General features: G+C 37.5%; 1 protein-coding gene across 2 annotated transcripts; it reads right to left on the reverse strand.

Moving 5' to 3' along the window:
* Positions 1-1,834: 1,834 nt before the first annotated feature.
* Positions 1,835-16,385, reverse strand: impg2a (interphotoreceptor matrix proteoglycan 2a). 2 transcript variants are annotated; one of them, XM_084123483.1, is made up of 21 exons: positions 16,069-16,385; positions 15,771-15,974; positions 13,254-13,420; positions 13,082-13,107; positions 12,896-12,922; positions 12,700-12,740; positions 12,029-12,159; positions 11,686-11,850; positions 11,510-11,568; positions 10,299-10,319; positions 9,802-9,992; positions 9,659-9,717; positions 8,953-9,139; positions 7,682-8,721; positions 6,685-6,904; positions 6,348-6,558; positions 5,684-5,872; positions 3,614-3,815; positions 3,425-3,504; positions 3,259-3,335; positions 1,835-3,092 (listed from the first exon to the last, which is right to left on the reverse strand). In XM_084123483.1, the coding sequence occupies exons 1-20, from the start codon at positions 16,145-16,147 to the stop codon at positions 3,299-3,301; spliced, it is 3,336 nt and encodes a 1,111-aa protein (XP_083979609.1). In that variant the 5' UTR covers positions 16,148-16,385; the 3' UTR covers positions 1,835-3,092; positions 3,259-3,298. The 2 variants fall into 2 exon arrangements, with proteins under 2 accessions (XP_083979609.1, XP_083979610.1); XM_084123484.1 differs by lacking the exon at positions 12,896-12,922 and having other exon boundaries at positions 16,069-16,335.
* Positions 16,386-18,296: the final 1,911 nt, after the last annotated feature.

Below are 18,296 nucleotides of genomic sequence, written 5' to 3' on the forward strand. Positions count from 1 at the left end.
GAACGATTCGAGCGCCGTCTTCTGTTCCTCGTTTAGATAAAAAGCCAAGTCTAATTCGTTTATTGTAGCGGCCAAAGCCGTTTCAAACAACTGGTGTTCATCCATAGCCATCTTGCAATGTTTACTAATGACTTCGACGTCGCAGCATTGTCGTCATCTGTTTAGCTCGCCTCTGGCCCGCCTATATCAGATTTACCGATGTGATTGGTGCAGCTCGGCTACAAGGGCATAGTTAATGAGCATCATTACTCAATGGCAGAGTGACTGGTGACTCACTGAGCAAATTCAAATTGTGCTCTCGCGAGAACTCTGGATTTCCAGGGTAGCATTTTAGCACTCCCAGTTCCATTGTCCTGAAGTCAATGGGGTTTTGGTTAAATGCTTGAAATAAAGTCTGTGGTGAATACAAGCTCAAGATATTTCCACATTTCACATTCTATGATAGAAAACATATCTGTAATACCCTCTTGTGTTTTTTTTTAGTGGCTAAATAGAACTACGGAGTTTGTCAAGGACATTAATCGTCATCAGCCAAACAGGTAAACTTATCAACTCACTAGTCCGCTTTCACAGCCTCGTTGTGTTTATAATTATGCTCTTGCAAATTATTATAACTCAAACTTTCAGGGAAAATGTTTTTAAACAAAACCTAAAAGATTTGTCAGAAGCTTATTGATGGTGACGTTGAAGTCACGCAACCATGGTAGCCTACGTTTAGCTTTTGATATACAGATTGTATTTATGCTTCATAATTCATTAAAGTTGTGTTCATTTGTGAAGATTATAAAGATGAACAAATAGTGTAAGAATCATAAGCTTTTGTTTGTCACAGACCTTATTTAGTGCACTAATCCTAAAGCCAATAAAAAAATCCTGTTGGGTTTTTGTGTAGGGAACCAGGGTGATGCTTCAATTGAATTAGAGATTCGAAAAGCTTAGTTTCTCCCATCACTACTTGCAACATAAATAGAGTGTTAACACTCTCTCATAGCCAATGCAGAACCTAAAATAGAGCAGCATAGGAATTTTACAACAGCCACTTGATCATGTAGTGTGTGATCCATTGAGCACTTTGAAATAGTAAAACCCAAACAACGCCCTCTAGAGATTGAATTCTGAAGTGTAACTGCAAGTTATTCAATTAAACTTGACATGTTGACAAAATCACTGGACCATCAGATCTCTTTCACTACTGATATTGTAGAGAGGGGGAAAAAAGCTCATTTCTTTGTGGCTCAAGCACCCAGTCTGGTTCTGATTGTAGCCCTTTCTCATGCTCTTTTTACATTAACAAATAAATGATGCATAATTATGCCTTTCATGTGTTACACATTACCACATTGGTCTCCATTTGTTTCTCATAAAATCAACAAAATGAAGTATGTGACTCAGGAGGTCTTTTCATTTTCATTAAACGATCAATTCACCTAAAAATGCCTCATGCCATTCCAAACACACATGATGTAGCCTATATTGCACATATGCAGTCTGTCTAAGACTAGACCTCACTAGTACTACATATATTAGAGCCATTTACACGTAAGCATTTTCATGGTATAAAAGACAATCAAACATAGTCACATCTCCGTGTTTAGAGCATAGGCTGCAGGTACAGTAATTCCCTGTAATCTGGGCTGTAATCTCAGCTTTGACTAATTGTAGTGAGCTCTCTGTACTCCTAAATTAGCTGTGATACGTGGAAGACCAGCAGGCCAACTCAGGAACAGACATCATATCGTTCACACACTGCACATTAAATTAACACACATAGAAAACTGGCAATAAACTGTAAACAATGACTTAGCACCTGTAATAAAACTTGTAAATAAAAGTCTTCAGTGTAACAACATTTAATTCTCACAAAAATTCTTCAAGGCATCATCCACACAAATATGATAATTTCCGTCAAATCATTTACCCACATGAGTAATGATGCATTTAAAAGATGACAGTAATTTCATTTGTTTCTGAACTATCCCAACTGATACAACTTTACATACAGTAAATAATGTAAAAAACAATACATTCAAATGTCAATAATTGCAACAGCCAATTACAACAGGTGGTGACAGTCCACTCACTGAAAAAAGAATGGGAGAAATTGCCACACTAAATAGCAGTAGGAATCATAGTCTAGCCTTTTTGTCAATTGAGCCATGATTTGAGCTTAAGAGGCAAGATTTGTGATACCACTGCTGTATTTTATTGCTGATTTGAAATATATTTCTGAAACAAATGTTTGAAGATTTTGGTCTTTCTTCATTCAAGTATATAGGAACTGTACTTATATGACTATTACACACTGTACATAGGAAATAGCTGCCCGAAGATGTTTGCTATATGGCTGCCAAGTGAAGTGTGACTTGCCTTAAAGGGATTTTGGCTTAAAGCAGCCACTCTGTTTAGGGCAGTTAAAACAATGATAATATACATTGTTGTTACATAATAAAACTATAACCCCTGTTAATACTCACAATCTTCATTCAAAAATTTAAAGAGACAAATCTACTTTTCAAAATAACATTTTGGAGTTTGCAGCGTTTTTTCTTCTTTCATAAATGGGCACATTATTAGAGGCCACCTTTTATTGTTTTGTAAGTTTTCGGTTAATTTTCAAACATTTTTTAATATTCAATAAAATAAACGTTAAAATTAGCTGTTTATTTTGTCTTGAAATTTCTAAAAAGCAGTGAAACTATAAAAGGTACCAAAGAATAAAAAATAAATGTAATGTCCTAAAAGTAATAGAACATTGATGGTCTGTGATTCAAGTAACTTTCAAGAATAATGCATCAGGGATCTTTTTCTCTGGCTGAGAGACGGACCACATCTATAAGAATAGAAGGCACTAACAAAACATTTCAACCAATGGCATTGTCTGTGACTGCGATCTTGTTCTAATACAGAAAAAACTTGAAATGGTCTTTAACAGTAGGGAAAATATAATAATAAAAGCAACAAAATCGCTTATTTTAAGAAAGATCTATAGTTAACCATTTTTATTTGTGATGGCAAAAGTCTCTAAGAGGAAAAAGAGAGGATTTTGCTCAGGAATCACTGAGAGGTCATTTCCCAAAAGACAAGGCAAGTTTCTGGAAGAGGAACACAACAAGCAATCAATACAAACAATGTTTTAGAATAAAATAATAGATTAAAGAGATGAAAAGCCCAAAAGTTCCACTTATGTTTACACTAGATGCAACATTGGAGACACAAACTGTTAAAGTATAACATGCAGTTCTCATAACATTGCTTCACCTTCAATGTCATGCACCCAGCCGAATATTGGACATATGTCCTATGTTGAGGAACTTTCTCTTCGATTATCCATTGTTCTGATTAAATAAAACAAAAACAAAACATGAGGGGTGAAAATATGCAAAGCTATGTTCTATGAATAAGACATCTTAAAAGACATACTTACATTTGATGCTGCTGCAAAAAATCTGCAAACTGACGATCTCTCGTGTAGAGTTCAAGGATGCGTATGCGATCTTGAATCTCCTACGGAATGGACAGGAAGAGATAATTCCATAAACAACACTCATCACACACTTGCTCATACAGTTTTCAAAATAATAATATATTTTTTTTAATGCACACAGACCCATACCTCCTTGGTGAGTTCGCTGTTCTCATAAATATGGCGTATCTCTTCACTGCTGAAGTCAGTGGATGCTTCAGCACTGGCGCTGCTGTGGACTGGGGGCTCTGGGTACCGTTGGTAGTAATGGCTGTAGCCTGTCGTTAAATCGCTCTCGAACATGGGGTTATACTTAGTGGCTGTGTCTATAAACGGTGGCCTGTCCTCTCCCCTTCATACAAACATGTATACACACACACAAAGTTGCAACAGCCATTGTTAAATCCACAGGGGTAAGAAGTCATGGCCTAAAGAGGGTCAAGGGATCAAAGATCAGCCTTGTTGATGAATTAATGCAAATCTCATAATGGCATTACTGGAGATGTAAACTTCTTCCTAGGTAATGCACATGCAGTAATTAAAGAGATTTAAGTGAGAGAAAAAAGAACATTAAAGTGCCCCTATTACGCCATTTGAAAAGTTTAAAATTATGCTAATTTTAAAACTGCCACTTTTTTTTTTTTTTTGAGGTTTTCTACAATAAATTTACATGCATCAAAGATTAAAAAAAAATACTTAAATTCTCATAATATACATTGCACATCACCTCATTTGTCAAAGATTTGTCAAAATGGTTTGTTAAATTTTTCCCATATCAATTCCAGTGTGAGTCAAAGTGGATTTGCAACGCTGAAACAGCGTCTTGTTAACATGTCGACAGCACAAACCAAACTCTTCCAGGCCCCAGCAGTGTTTGAAGGTGGGTACATTGCTACTAGGTATGTAACAGGACATGAGACTGGAATTGCTGACAACTCGTTTAGGCAGTTCAGAATCTATTCTTTCTTTTAAGAGACAAATTTATTTGTCATCCACTTTGATCTTTAAAACTTTGCAGACCTTTAACATTCACAAACAGCTATATTACACACTGCATGAAAGGTAATACATACTTGAAAAAGCATAATAGGGGCACTTTAAATGTATATGTAACAGACTCATTTATAATCATTTCAATAAATAATTGATTTCAAGATTTGACTTGGTTTAGTGTGTAATGTAAAAATTAAAACCTTAGTTTTATTTTAAAATACTTGTTTTTCATTAAACAATTTGTAAGTTTGCATTCATCACCATTACAATTTAGTGGTTTAATTTAGCTTTTATTGAAATTAAAATATCATGCTTTCATTGTGATTTTTTATGTGTGACATAGGACCTTTCTAGAGGCTCAAGGCTACTTTACTCAAGGTCAAACTCTTATCAAGGGTTCATGTCAGGTGATTGGCTCTGAAGGCTCAGACTTATAAGGTAAAGCTTTCATGTACTGAAGTTCACTTATAGACAAAGTCTATAATAGAAAGAATATTATAATGAACAGTGAAAGTATGCGAGTTGGAACGAAGTTGCGATTTACCAGGGGTGCGTTTCCCGAAAGCATCGTTAGCCAACTATGGTCGCTAGTTCCGTCGTTATCAGCATAGTTCAACGAGTCTGTGTTTCCCGAAAACATCGTTCCAATGAACATTCGCAAACTGCATCGCTAAGTTGTGTGGTTGGAATGACAGCTCTCGAGCTGTGGTTAGAAGCATAGTTTCATGTTTGCATGACATCTGGAGTCAATAAATCCTTATCTTAAGTCAACTAAACAAGCTGACATTCAGTTCAATCTATATCTTTTATTTATAATACATAATTTACATCTTTTAATTTTTCAAGAGATTTAAAGCATCGTTTTTGAATAGTGCGCATGTGTGAACATGCTTTACTACGTAAGAATGAGCCTATGATTGAATCTGGAAATAAAGCAAAATAACTGAGAAAAATTTGAAATAGTCCTCAGATGCCATGTCTGTAATTTATAGCAAAACATCTAGCATCAATCAGATCTCAAACAGATTAATTAAAAAGTTATTACTCCACCACCTGCGTGACATCGTGGTTGAACGACCAATTTGCGACAATATGGTTTCGGGAAACAGTCGTTACCAGCTAGTTGGCTTCTTCAACGATGCATCGTACTACTGTAGTTAAGCAGTGAGTTACATCGTTGTTCGGGAAATGCACCCCAGATTGACTGTGATAGAGAATGTGTCTTACCGTACTTGGTCCTCCGTCTCATCCCTGTCATACTGGTCTCTCAGAGTTCTTGCTAAGAAGAAGATTACTCCTGATGCCACCATCAGGAACCCAGCAACAGATGCTATGGCAATGCCAACCACGAGTGGCTCAGAAACATATTCTTCACAATGTTCCCCTCTGTACCACCAGTTTTCCCCCACACGGCATCTACAGAGCAGACACACACACATAATAATAATAATAATTTGTAACATTTATATAGCGCTTTTCTGGGTACTCAAAGTGCTTTACATAGAAGGGGGAATCTCCTCAACCACCACCAATGTGCAGCATCCACGTGGATGATGCGACGGCAGCCATATTGCGCCAGAACGCCCAGCACACACCAGCTTATTGGTGGAGAGGAGACAGAGTGACTAAGCCGATCAGTATATGGGGATGATTGGGTGGCCATGATGATGGACCGAGGCCAATGGGCAAGTTTGGCCCACCTTAAGAAAATACACCTTAAGAAAATGCCAGCCTAGCATCTACGTACTTCAAGATGAATGAGAATGCTGTTCTCCAGGTAGTATAGACCTCGCTGTACAGTATATGATATTTAGGCTGTATTTAGGCTTTCTTAAATTTGCACAAATTCATTAAAACTTTCTTGAGCATTATATAATCTAAATAAACATACCTGCAGATGGCTCCTTGGCCTGGAATGACATCACATTTCCCATCATTCAGGCAGAAGTCATGCTGAAGGTCACAGATGCTCTGGCAGGGTAGTCCGTCCACACTGAAGTAACCAGCATTACACACACATTCAGCCTCACCTGACCAGCGGTTCACTGTACATTCTGCAAACTCATTACATGCCTGAAACTTGCATGGGTCTGCAAGTTCCCCTAAAAACAAACAACCATACACACACATTGATTAGCTGCTGCATAAAGGTGGCATGTGATGAGGTACCTGAACACATTATACACAGGCTGCATTTCCAAAGTGAGAGTTTTCTGAATTTGTCTTACCTGATTCAACATCCAAAGAATATTTGTCAATGGCGAGGTTCATGGTCTGGTAAGCTGTGTTGCAGAAGTCCTCAAGAATGAGGTAAACGGCAGCATTGACTTCACGTGGAACAGGCTTCCCAAACTTCATACGGTTATTCACCACAATACTTCCATTTCTGAAGTTCAAGATCTCCAGGTTTTCAAAGTGACTGAGGTTTGACTGCAGATATGGCACCAACTGAGGGACATAAAATCCCAATAATAAGTGCATAAACTCACAAACATAAAATGTATAAAACAGGCCTTTTCAACTCCAGTCCTGGAGGGTCAGTGTCCTGCAGACTTTAGTACCAATTGCAGTCTAACCCACCTGTCTGTAATTTGCAAGCAATTCTGGACACCTTGATTAGCCTTGTTTGGGTGTGTTTGGTTAGTGTTAAAGCAAAACTCAGCAGGAAACTGGCACTCCAGGACTTGGTATATATAAATTAGTGAACAATTTATTCTGAATTAAGAACGTCTATTCCTGCTCCTGGAGGGTCACCTTCCTGCAGAGTTTAGCTCCAAGACACCTGCCTGGAAGTTTCTAAAGATCCTGAAGACCTTGATTAACAAGTTCAGGGGCCAGTTGCATAAACATAGTCATTATGTAAAGACTGTGTCTTAAGAACTAGTTTAACCAACAGCAGTTAGTTAAGGGTGATAAGTCTTACTTTTCTGTATCAAATTAGACCAATCTACGTTTTTATGAACAGTCTTAAAGAAAAAAAATGTGATGACTAACTTGTAAGACTAATCTTGGCAGTTTATGCAACCGGCCCCAGGTCTGTTTAATTGTGGCTGGAGCTAAACTCTGCTGGAAGATGGCCCTCCAGGAGCAGGATTGGACATTCTTGATTTGGACTGATAAGTGGAAAATTGACAGGGAATGTGGGCGAAGAGAAAGAACAAGTGATGGTAGGAAAAGGAAAGGGAAAAGAATATGTACAAATATACTTTAGAGAAAGTACACTACCAGTTCAAGGAACCGTTGCTCCAAGGCTTTGTACTCTGCAGAGCTCTTATTGAACAAATCCTCAGAGAATATCATGTTAGTTACACGAAGACTGAAAAACACTATCAAAGACCGCCCAGGGTTAGTTGGCAAGGCAATGCTGGAAACGTCATCGCCCTGAATGACACTAGGGACACCACTACCCTCTTCCTCTCTGTTATCGATCACATCCAGAGATGTAGTCATGACCTCTGAAATTAAGTTATGCCCCAACTCCACCTCTTCTGGGGTCTTCATGGTCAAGAGGGAGAAGGGTGGTTCTATTTCAGGTGAAAGCGGTGTTGAGTAAACTGGGTTTGCTGGTTCAATGGTGACCAATAGGATCTCTTCATCTTTTAGAACTTCCTTTGAAAACTGTGTAGCTGAAACATCCGTTAGTACAAAATCTTTGTTCTCATCTGGCATTGTGGTACTGTCAACATATTCTTCCTCTTCTCCAGCCTCCTCTGATTTCTGCTTCGTGACCACAGCAACTTCAGTTTCCTCATCGTTTTGTGTTTCTGTTAGAAAAATGTCTTCCTTGTTGTCTTCCTCTTGTCTCTCTTCTTCTGCAGGTAATATGAGGTCTTCCTCAGGTTGTGGGGTAGATTCTGCCTCAGCCACCTTGACTGGAGGCATTGCAGGGGCATCACTACCACGTTGTAGGTTTTCATCTTCTCCTTCTTCAACAGTAATCAATTCTGTGGTTTCCTCAGGCAAGATCTGGTCCTCTTCAACCACTGTTGTAATTGTGGAGAATTCATAGTCCTCTTTCTGCGGCATATCTACATGAACCAAAAACTCTTCATCAACTTCTATATCTCCAACTGGCTCTTGAGCTTCAGTAGGAAGGACAGTTACCCAATTTTCTTCGATTACACCAAATCCAGAGGCGGGGTCAAGGTCATCCATTGTGATGTCACTGTCTTGCTTGGCATCGATAACAAGACCATCCGCTTCACCTTCCACAGCAGGAGTCTGGCTAGGGGAAAACGGTAACACCAAGTCCTTGTCTTGAAGGTCTGAAAAGAGGAACAAACAAGCATCTTGACACAAGTCTTTCACCACCATATTGGTTTAAATCAGGGGTGTCAATCCTGCTCCTGAAGGGCCACTGTCCTGCAGATTTCAGAAATATTCTAGAAAGGGGTGTTGGACAGGTTGAAGCTAAACCCTGCAGGATACTGACCCTCCAAGTGCATTATTTCACATCCCAGCTGTAAATCATTGTACATGTGAATGTTGGTTCTTACCCTCTGAGAAACTGCCGCTGGAATAGTCTATAAGCGGTTGTGTGGTCACATCTAAATATATGACATCCTGCTCTCCCATACCTTCCTCTTCTGACATTGTAGGATCCAAATGGTCACTAATTGTAAAGACCTCCTTTGCCACTTCTCCAGGCAGCTCGGATGGTTTTTCTACTGATAAAATGTCATCCTAGACAATAAACAAAATGAAACAGCTGGCTCTCAGTGTTTGTGAAAGTTATTGATGGTGCTTGCTAAGGCTGTCATTACTATTACTGTTCCTGCAATTCCATTCTTAGAGTTTTTTGAAAACTTTGGCAGGTTACTCACACCAAATTGTTTGTTCTATGTGACAAGAATAATACCTCAGATTGTGTGCCTTGTTAAGTAGAGGTAAAGTCTAGTGTGATAGACTTACATTAAAGGACATTATACGTATCTACAGACCAGAATATCCCATATACTTGGGCGTGTGGCTTGTACTAGTGTGCTTGGGCTAGTAAACATCCCAGAACACCTACTTTAGGTAATCACTTTACAATACCCTAGAAACCATCCAGATCACTGTAACCTAGCCTAGCAATATCCTGTCAAAAACCCTAGCAATGTGTTCCTATACTAGGAATCAGAATTTAGATTTTAAGAATATGCAAATATTTAGATGGTATACTTCAAACTTCACTGTCATCTTGACAGAAATCTTAATCACCTTGTGGTCAGGGTCTGGTGACTCCTCGGCAGGATGGGTTTCCTCTGGAAATGTTTCCACTGACAACAAGAAAATATTACACCATTACAGACTGCTGAGATGTACCGTAGAAGACTAGTAGCTACAAGCAGGTAGAGCAGTACCATGCAGAGCCTCAGTGATGTCAGGGTGGAGGTCAATAATGGTGTACTGGACTGTGGGCCCCTCTGAATAACTAAAGGTGCCCTCTACCATGTTGGATTGAAGATTAATGAAGTCCAGCGTCTGACTGCTGATTACTTCACTGTTGGTCTGGAGGGACACAACATATTCCACCAGTACTATCTTATCACCACTGCAGAGAGAAAACAACAACCGCACTTAGTCTATGGGACAGAACATGATCATGACATGAGTTGAAAGTTTGGATAACTTTGCAATAGTCTCACATCATCAGTTGTAAGTCTTGTGGCTATATTTTCAAAACATTGGGTATTTTGATGTTAATATACAAACAATGACTTGCCCCTTAGACTTCCATTGTAATTGCATGACTATAAACATGATTCTTACTTGTTTATACTAACTCAAGGAAAGACTGCAAAAATACATTCTCTCACTCACTAACCTGCATTCATGCAAACAATTGAGTGTAATTTACCTTGAGGGATCCACCTGTGGCCTACAGAAAAGATAAAGGTCATATTTTTAATACAATAGTCTTACCACTATAGCAGGTGATAGACTAATGACGCATATTATCTAATCATACATTAACTATAGACATGTTCCAGGGCTGCGTTTAAGTCCACTTTTTATTCCCTTCCCTCGCTAACCTCCATCTGTCTTGTTCACTCAGATGTACATAATTTCTTACATTGCACGAGTGCCCACTAAGGCCTTGATCACTTATGGGTAAATTAGGTGTGACACTGCCAGTTGCTGTTGGGTCAAGGGTCTATCCTAAGTATACCATACAAGTCCTGACAACTGAAGCCAAATCATTTTGATCGCCCCCTGGTGGCTATCTGCAGTATAGGTCATAAACCCTGCTCTCTCCATTTAATCGAATGTGAGCCAAACTAAAAATCCAATTACACATTTAAATAATATTTTTCCAAATATGGTTTCTGTCATTTTAGGTAGTTTTTCTCTCACAGATGCATGTTAATTTTTCCAATAAGTTTGGTTTTAGTTAGTTATTTGAAGCTGTAAAAATGGGGTGTAACTTCATAATTGACAGCTGTGCTTGTGATTGAGCCTGCGGGAGTGGGAGTATTGGCAGGACCTTGATAACTCAGGATCACTACTGCACTGACTCAGTCCTGGGATATCTTGTTTTATATATATATATATATATATATATATATATATATATATATATATATATATATATATATATATATATATATATATATATATATATATATATATATATATATATATATATATATATATATATATATATATATATATATAAAAATAACCGATGAGAAGCGTTGTGGAAAATAATACTATGTATATGTGTATATATATATATATATATATATATATATATATATATATACACATATACATAGTATTATTTTCCACAACGCTTCTCATCGGTTATTTTGACCTGCATTGTGTACCGTAACTTAGTGGTGCACGGATTTCATATAGTGTATCCATTGTTTTATTTAAAATCTATTACAATTCTTTTTGTTAAAAAACCTTTTGCTTGAAAAGTGTGCTTGATCTGTCTTAAAATACCTTCATATGTTCTAATCTAATTCAATGATATTTATACATTTTTAAGCGTGAACTAAGTGTCCAAATACTTTTTGGAGCCAATTTATTGTAACTAGCAGAATGAAACATGCACTAACACACCTGATGTTCAATACTGACACACTCTTGAATTCTGTCAGTTTCTCCAAAGCAGCGGAAATCTGGAAGAATGACATATATAGGCAGCACATTTTGTTACAAATCTAAAACAATATAGTAACGTAAAAATAACATCAGTGTAAAAAATAAAGCAAGTGTGTGTGTGTGTGTTGTCGTACCTTCTCTGTGATCTGCTGAGTGAGTCTGCGATGCTCACTGCTGGTGGAGTTGAACAGCTCTTCACTCCATGGTTCTCCAGTCAGTAACAAAGCCAGCTCCACCCTCTGCTCAACCAGAGGAGGTGTAGGAAAAGCAGCTGCCTCCTGCTCAATCTCATTAGTGATCTACCACAGACAATACACACAAACTTTTAGCAGGTGTTCAATACTTAAAATGTGTTTATATGTATATTTTTTGCATGTATCACTCATGAGTGCATCACATTAGAACTAGTCCTCACTCATACATTTTTATTATATCTTCATTACTAACAGTATATTTCAGCCTACATCAGCTGTCTACCTCAGTATCCAGCTCCATTGTCACGGCAACGGATGGTGCTTCTGCAGTAACTTCCTTCACACTCTCAGAGACGACCTCATCTGGAACCGTTGTGGTCACCAACACAGTGGTCTCTGCTGGAAGCTCATCACCTACCAAGTTTTGAAGATAATTTTTGTATCTTGGTGTTCAGGCACATGTTATAAGATCTCTTTAAGTTTATTTCTTGCCATTTCCAATTACAACATCTCAATCTGAATTGCAAACAAAGTTTGCATCAAAATAGCCATGGAAAAACATAAAAGGATTATCTGAAATTCAAACCAAACGCTGATTTTTTTATATTCTGCCACAATATGTGCATCAGCACTAACTCATTGCAACAGAAGCTAGTTGCTAAACATCTAGAAATTGCTGTTGATTGTTTGGAGGCAAATTACTCTCCATACAGGACTGAAACCAGGAGGGACAGTGCCACAAATATTGTCTAGAACATACCAAAGTTATCCATAAATAATTGTAACTGATGTTTAAATTATGGATCAATACAAAAAAACTGAATGGTTGTAAAATATAATTTTCCTTTTGATTTTCAAAATTAATGTCAAATATGATCCATGCATGGTAAGGGTTTTATACAGTTTATATAAGATACTGTATCAGTATGTAACACACAGTCATTACAGACATACCTGGTGGCACAGTGTCTTGCTCTTGGGAAGAATTCTCCGGTCTGATAAAAAAAAAAAGAGAGAAGAAAAAAAAAGACAGTTAGAAATTAAACAGACCTTCAAATGTAAGAGTTAAAACCACACACACACACAAGATCTCTAACTGTACAGTCCATTTAATAAAACAAATAAAGAACGGGTATAAAGGGTGTAATACCTGCATACTGAGTATGTAGGTGTCTTACTGAGAAAAAAAAGAGGAAGGCAAAAGGTGAGGAGAAAAACAGACTCAGTAAGACAGAACTCATCTAATACAATGAATAAATGACTGGGAGAAAAGGGGGTATTTGAAAAAGTATGGATTGAGGGTGAAAACAAAGGTTTTAAAAAAATGTTAATGCACCTTTTCAGTCCCGTCTGTGCAAGTCTCTACAATGGACAACAAATATTCAAAAGACAGAAGTAAGACATTCTGATATGCACATGCACCACTGACCCATAATAGTCTATTTTTATCAAAGTATCAACTAACATAATTAGTACAAAGTTAATGATACTTGTCTTATGCTACATACTCTGTGGACAAGTGTTAAATGTTCCTCTGTTTGGCTAAAGTAAGTGCCAATCTCCCGTATGGAGACTCTCTCTGTCTGACATTGGCTCATCCAGTACTGGTACTCTTCCTGACGAGGGAGACGCTCCATGAAGATTTTAAAGGCCTCCCACACAACTTCCTGACACACTGCAAAACAACAACAACAATAACAGTATTGTATTAGTGCAACTAAACACAATCAGAACAGTAGGAAATCAGACTGCTCACCTTTTATGAGTGAGTAACATTGAGCAACATTTCTCATAGTGATTTCACAGGATTGACCACTTAAGTGAGGATTGGACACTCACGTGTTTGGTTCTACAGCCAGGAGGTTGGAAACTACCATAACAAACATACGACTCATGACGCTAACATTTAGCCTAACACTTCACATAATCCTTTAGTCAGCTGTTATATCGAATAACATGTATAGTATCATTAATAATTAGCATTAATAATACTGTGATAGTCCTTAAAGTGAAAATGGTAATTAATCAGTACCGGACTATATATCAAAGTACCACGATTTTACCATCTTACCAATCACAGTGATGCATGCATTTAGGCCAAATAACCTGCTAAGGTATTTCCTTAATTTTATTTTCTAAGGTCAAGAACATTGAAATTAGATTTCTGCATCACAGTTGTTTTGACGGTAACACTTTAGAATACTGTTCCATCATTAATGAATAACTACACAGGAAAAATGAGTAACGCAATATTAACATTCTAGTAACTGCTATCCAAAGCCTTATATACATCAAAAGCTTACAATGACTTCAGTCATTACTGAGTTATCATGCTTTTTAGAATAAGGTTCCAAATAATTAGTAGTTCCTTCTGATTTGTATTGGTAATACTTGAGTCATTAGTGGGTTAACATAATCTTTACTTTAGAATGAATTATACATTATGCATTATTCACATTAATTATGAACCTGTATAGTACTTAGTAGTTCTGGAGGTATGAACAAATTGTAGTTATTGATAGAGAACTACCCCATTCAACTGCTATTACTTACTAATTTGTTAATCAGAGTTTCTTGTTAGTTAATAGTTACTAGAATGTTAATATTGCGTTACTCATCCTGTGTTGTTATTCATTAACGATGGAACAGTATTCTAAAATGTTACCTTTTTGACATATGGGTGTATTTTTTTGACCTACAGCAATAACCTGTCCAGATGACGTTGTGGTTCAAGCTCTACTTTGCAAGTAGTGTCTCAATGTGTGTTTAGACAAGACTGCTGACACCCTCATTCTCAGCAATGGATATAAAAGCTCTGACCTTATTGGCCCCATTCCAATGTGTTAACTGGCTTTTAGCCTCACCATACTGCCATCTAATTTGGTTAGGAAGAATTCACACGTGAACTGTGAAGGATTGTCTTGAGGTCTCTCAACACTAACCCCAGACCTCTGAGTGGATCAAAATGCAAAACGCTAATGAGATCCCATTGTTCACTCTAGCTGTCAGCTATACAGACCTGCTTGCACTATAGTTGATGAATTAAATGGTAACCTTTGAGGAGTCTTGATCTTGTGTTCTTAACATAAATATGGCTTTGATTTGAGTCTTCTTACTTGGGTCAAGTCTTGGTCTGGGTCTCAGACAATAAGGTAGACTTTTTACAATGTGTTAAAGGTGATAATTACCGTAACCACAGGCTTAACCACAAGTCGGCACTCTGCATGTTTCACCATTACAGAAAATCTGCAAGAACTTCATGATTCGCCAGACTTTTTAATATCTGGCAAATTATTTGACTGTCTACCACCTGCTTGCTCTTACCTATTAATAAAATCCTACAATCCTTCTTCACCCATCTCCTTGTTCGGGCACTAGTTATTTCATGGTCAGTTTATAGTGAGCCTTTTTCTCATGCATTCCTTATAGATGTCAGAAACCTTTTTCAGCAAGTAAGTCCAGATTCACTTCTTGGCTTTGAGTACTTGAGCCATTCCTGTTATGCAATATCTTTTGAGTTCTGTAAATAAACATGCTGTGTTGTAATTAAGGAAGAATTTATATAAAAGGGCATATCAGAATCTTACAAATATGATCTGGTTAGGCTCAGGCACTTAAAATGTATTAAGACAGCTTAAGGCAGAGATACCATGAGACAAATCAACAATTGTCAAGTTTGCGCTGTTGTTTTCCCAACAAAAATGATGTCAGTTCCAGTAGGATATTGTCATTAAGGGCCAACAGGATGACCAGAGTCGTTAAATTAGTTAAAACTCACCCCAGTTTGCAATTGTATAACAACATTTTATTTATCTTTCCAAAAATCTCACTACAAATGGACTTTTAGAGGATTTTTAAAAGATTTTTTAGAGTGTAACAAAAAGGGAGCAGCAGATACAAACGTTACTTTCAGTTCTTCAACACTGAATTGTACATATATAATAAATTAATTTAACTCAAGAGTTATTCAATATATAAGCAATACTACCAGTATAAATAGTAATAGTACTGCAATAGTGTCTCACCTCTGAGCTGGTAGTATTTCAGGTGGTTAGTGATGACTTGCTGCACTGTTTCTTGATGGCAAATGCGTACTCCACTGGACAGAAAAACATTACGCTTACGTCTTGACAAGCGTTCTTGGTCTCCAGGCTTTTCCACAAACATTTGAAACAATCTTTGTGAGCGCTTATCTGTGTTCATAAGCGTGGGAATCCGTTTAGCCTCCTCTGAAACATAAATATACACATAAACGTATTATAGCCATCATCCTCTCATCACACTCCCAGCTAAAACATACATACATACACAAAACATACATACCAGCAGTAATATCCAGCTGGCCTATTGCAAAAATGCAGCTTAAACAACACAAGGTCCAGGTCCATATGAGCTTCCACATAGTGACTTCCTTAAAAATTATGCTGTTGTGCAATAGTTGCTGATTCACTTTGGACGATGTAACCAAAGCTTCCAACACCTGTGCATACCTGTTACACAGTATCCGCTGATAGTAATGACAGTATATTATTATTGTTAGAAAGTACTATCTAGGTCGTCAAAGCGCAGGTGGATAACTCTGGCGATCCTGTGGCAGGTAGGCAGATGGAAAGGGATTTTTCTCTTTTTTTTTTTCTTCTAATCTTGTTAAGTAATCCTGTAGAGGAGCTCATCAAGAAGTAACTGGAGGAACTGAAGTTTATCAAGAGTGCTAAGAAAAAATACACGTGCAGGGAACCAGTGATAGGTAGTGAAGGAGAAATCAAGGAAAGTGTGATATGCCAGATAAACCAAAATAACCTGAACCCAATAGGATCCCAAGAGTTCTGAAGAGGCAAACTGATTTGGCGATTACATAATCACTTCTCAGCTGAACACTTGACCAAGGTTGAGGGCAGGTATTAATGGTATGACCCTTAAAGTCTACAACAACTGTAAATTAACCGCAATCAAGAAGCTTAAGTCACATTGTTAACACTGAGAGCTGGTGTGATGAAAGTCAAAATAACAAATATATTGCAATATAGCAATAAAGTACAAGGCAATAAACACGTAAACTACATGACCAAAAGTATGCAACATTATAAAATTTAAATAGTTCAAATTGTGTGTTCCAACTACTTAAATTTGTGATGTAACGGAATTAGCATCAGATCTTTTATTCCGTATGCCATACATCTGAGTGAAACACATTTTCAAAAAAGAAAAAAAAGTTGGGTGGGGACTTAGTTATATCCATCAGTTGTTGATTGGATCGAGGCAGCATGTGTTTGCAGTTGATTGTAAGATAGGAGTGGCATTTAAGCAGACTAAATGATTGGTGAAGTCGGGCATACATCATCAGAGAGAAGTCTTCATTGTTTCACTGGAAGACTGAGATATGACATTTTGATTATACATTTTGAGGCCAAAAAAAAAAACCTTAGAAAGTGAAACATACATTTAATAACATGCATTTAGAAAATAGATGTGCAGAGTGAATTTTCATGCTTACTTTAAAAGTGCTATAGCCATGTTAGCTATGTTTCTAACATGACTCACAAGCTGCTCCCGAGTTAGCAACACTTATCAGGGATCAGCCATTTCCAGTTCTCAGAAACCTTCGCTAGACAAAACCAAAAGCATAACTAGAATGTATAACAACTATGTTAGTGAAAATTATCTGCTGCATTTGAATGCGCATCCTTGTAATTCTGTCCCAATGTTTAGCAGCTCAAGGCTCTTGCTAGTATTCAAATTTGTATGTACGATATTGATGCATGTCATAGAGAGCAATGGAATGGAATTAGACCTGCAATCACCAAAAGACTTGACTGACAGGGCTGTCATAGACTAATGTTTTGAGAAATATTTCATTCTAAATTGTTTTAGATGTGGGTCTTTTGAGGAGATGTGGCCTTGCGTGTCTTGCATGGCTAAGGCCAAGACAGGATTTTGTAGTTTTAATAACCCCCTGTGTCTCACACTAATTTATCAACCACAATACAATTACTGTCCAGGTGGTTTAGTGTCCGTGTCCTTAGAAATTAACCACCACAGATAGCATACTTAGCATACAGTTTCCATTTTGGTTAAAAAAAAAATCCCTGTCCCTCTGGTAGTTTGATCAAATAGTCAGTAAAGAAACAGATTGTGTTGACAACAATTGTTCTTGTTGATAAGGGCCAGTGTGTGCCTACAGCAAATATAGCAAAAATAGTAATAGTATGGTATCATGCAATTTCAAAAATAGCCTTCTTGTGGCCTGACTTAAAGGGGTCAAGGTTTGTAAGGAAATGCTAACGGAATTAAATACCTCCTTGGTACACACACAAAGAAAGATTCAAAATCACTGGGTTTACTGACTTTATACTGTATTGTTTGTCTTTTAAGTAAACAAAGCCAAACATTGTACATAGATTGCAACAATGGGATTATTGGAAGGTGGTGGGTGGTCTGTAAATCGGTCTAATCTCTGTCTGATTAGCATTCAACCATAGATCCCTGCACGCACACTCCCTTTTGACAATCCACTTGAGCACAACTAAATGAGTAGGCCAGAAAACTGAGTC

The sequence above is a fragment of the Abramis brama genome (assembly GCF_963993115.1).
Source record: "Abramis brama genome assembly, chromosome: 8".
NCBI lineage: Eukaryota > Metazoa > Chordata > Actinopteri > Cypriniformes > Leuciscidae > Abramis > Abramis brama.

What these genes read in the sequence shown, in the direction of transcription:
- impg2a (XM_084123483.1), bottom strand. Translation starts at nt 16,147, where the DNA reads ATGTGGAAGCTCATATGGACCTGGACCTTGTGTTGTTTAAGCTGCATT. An exon ending in CAATGGAGCTGGATACTGAG is followed by an intron (nt 11,851 to 12,028) that starts GTAGACAGCTGA and finishes TGTCTGTGGTAG; the next exon opens with ATCACTAATGAGATTGAGCA. An exon ending in ACAGCGAACTCACCAAGGAG is followed by an intron (nt 3,505 to 3,613) that starts GTATGGGTCTGT and finishes TCCATTCCGTAG; the next exon opens with GAGATTCAAGATCGCATACG.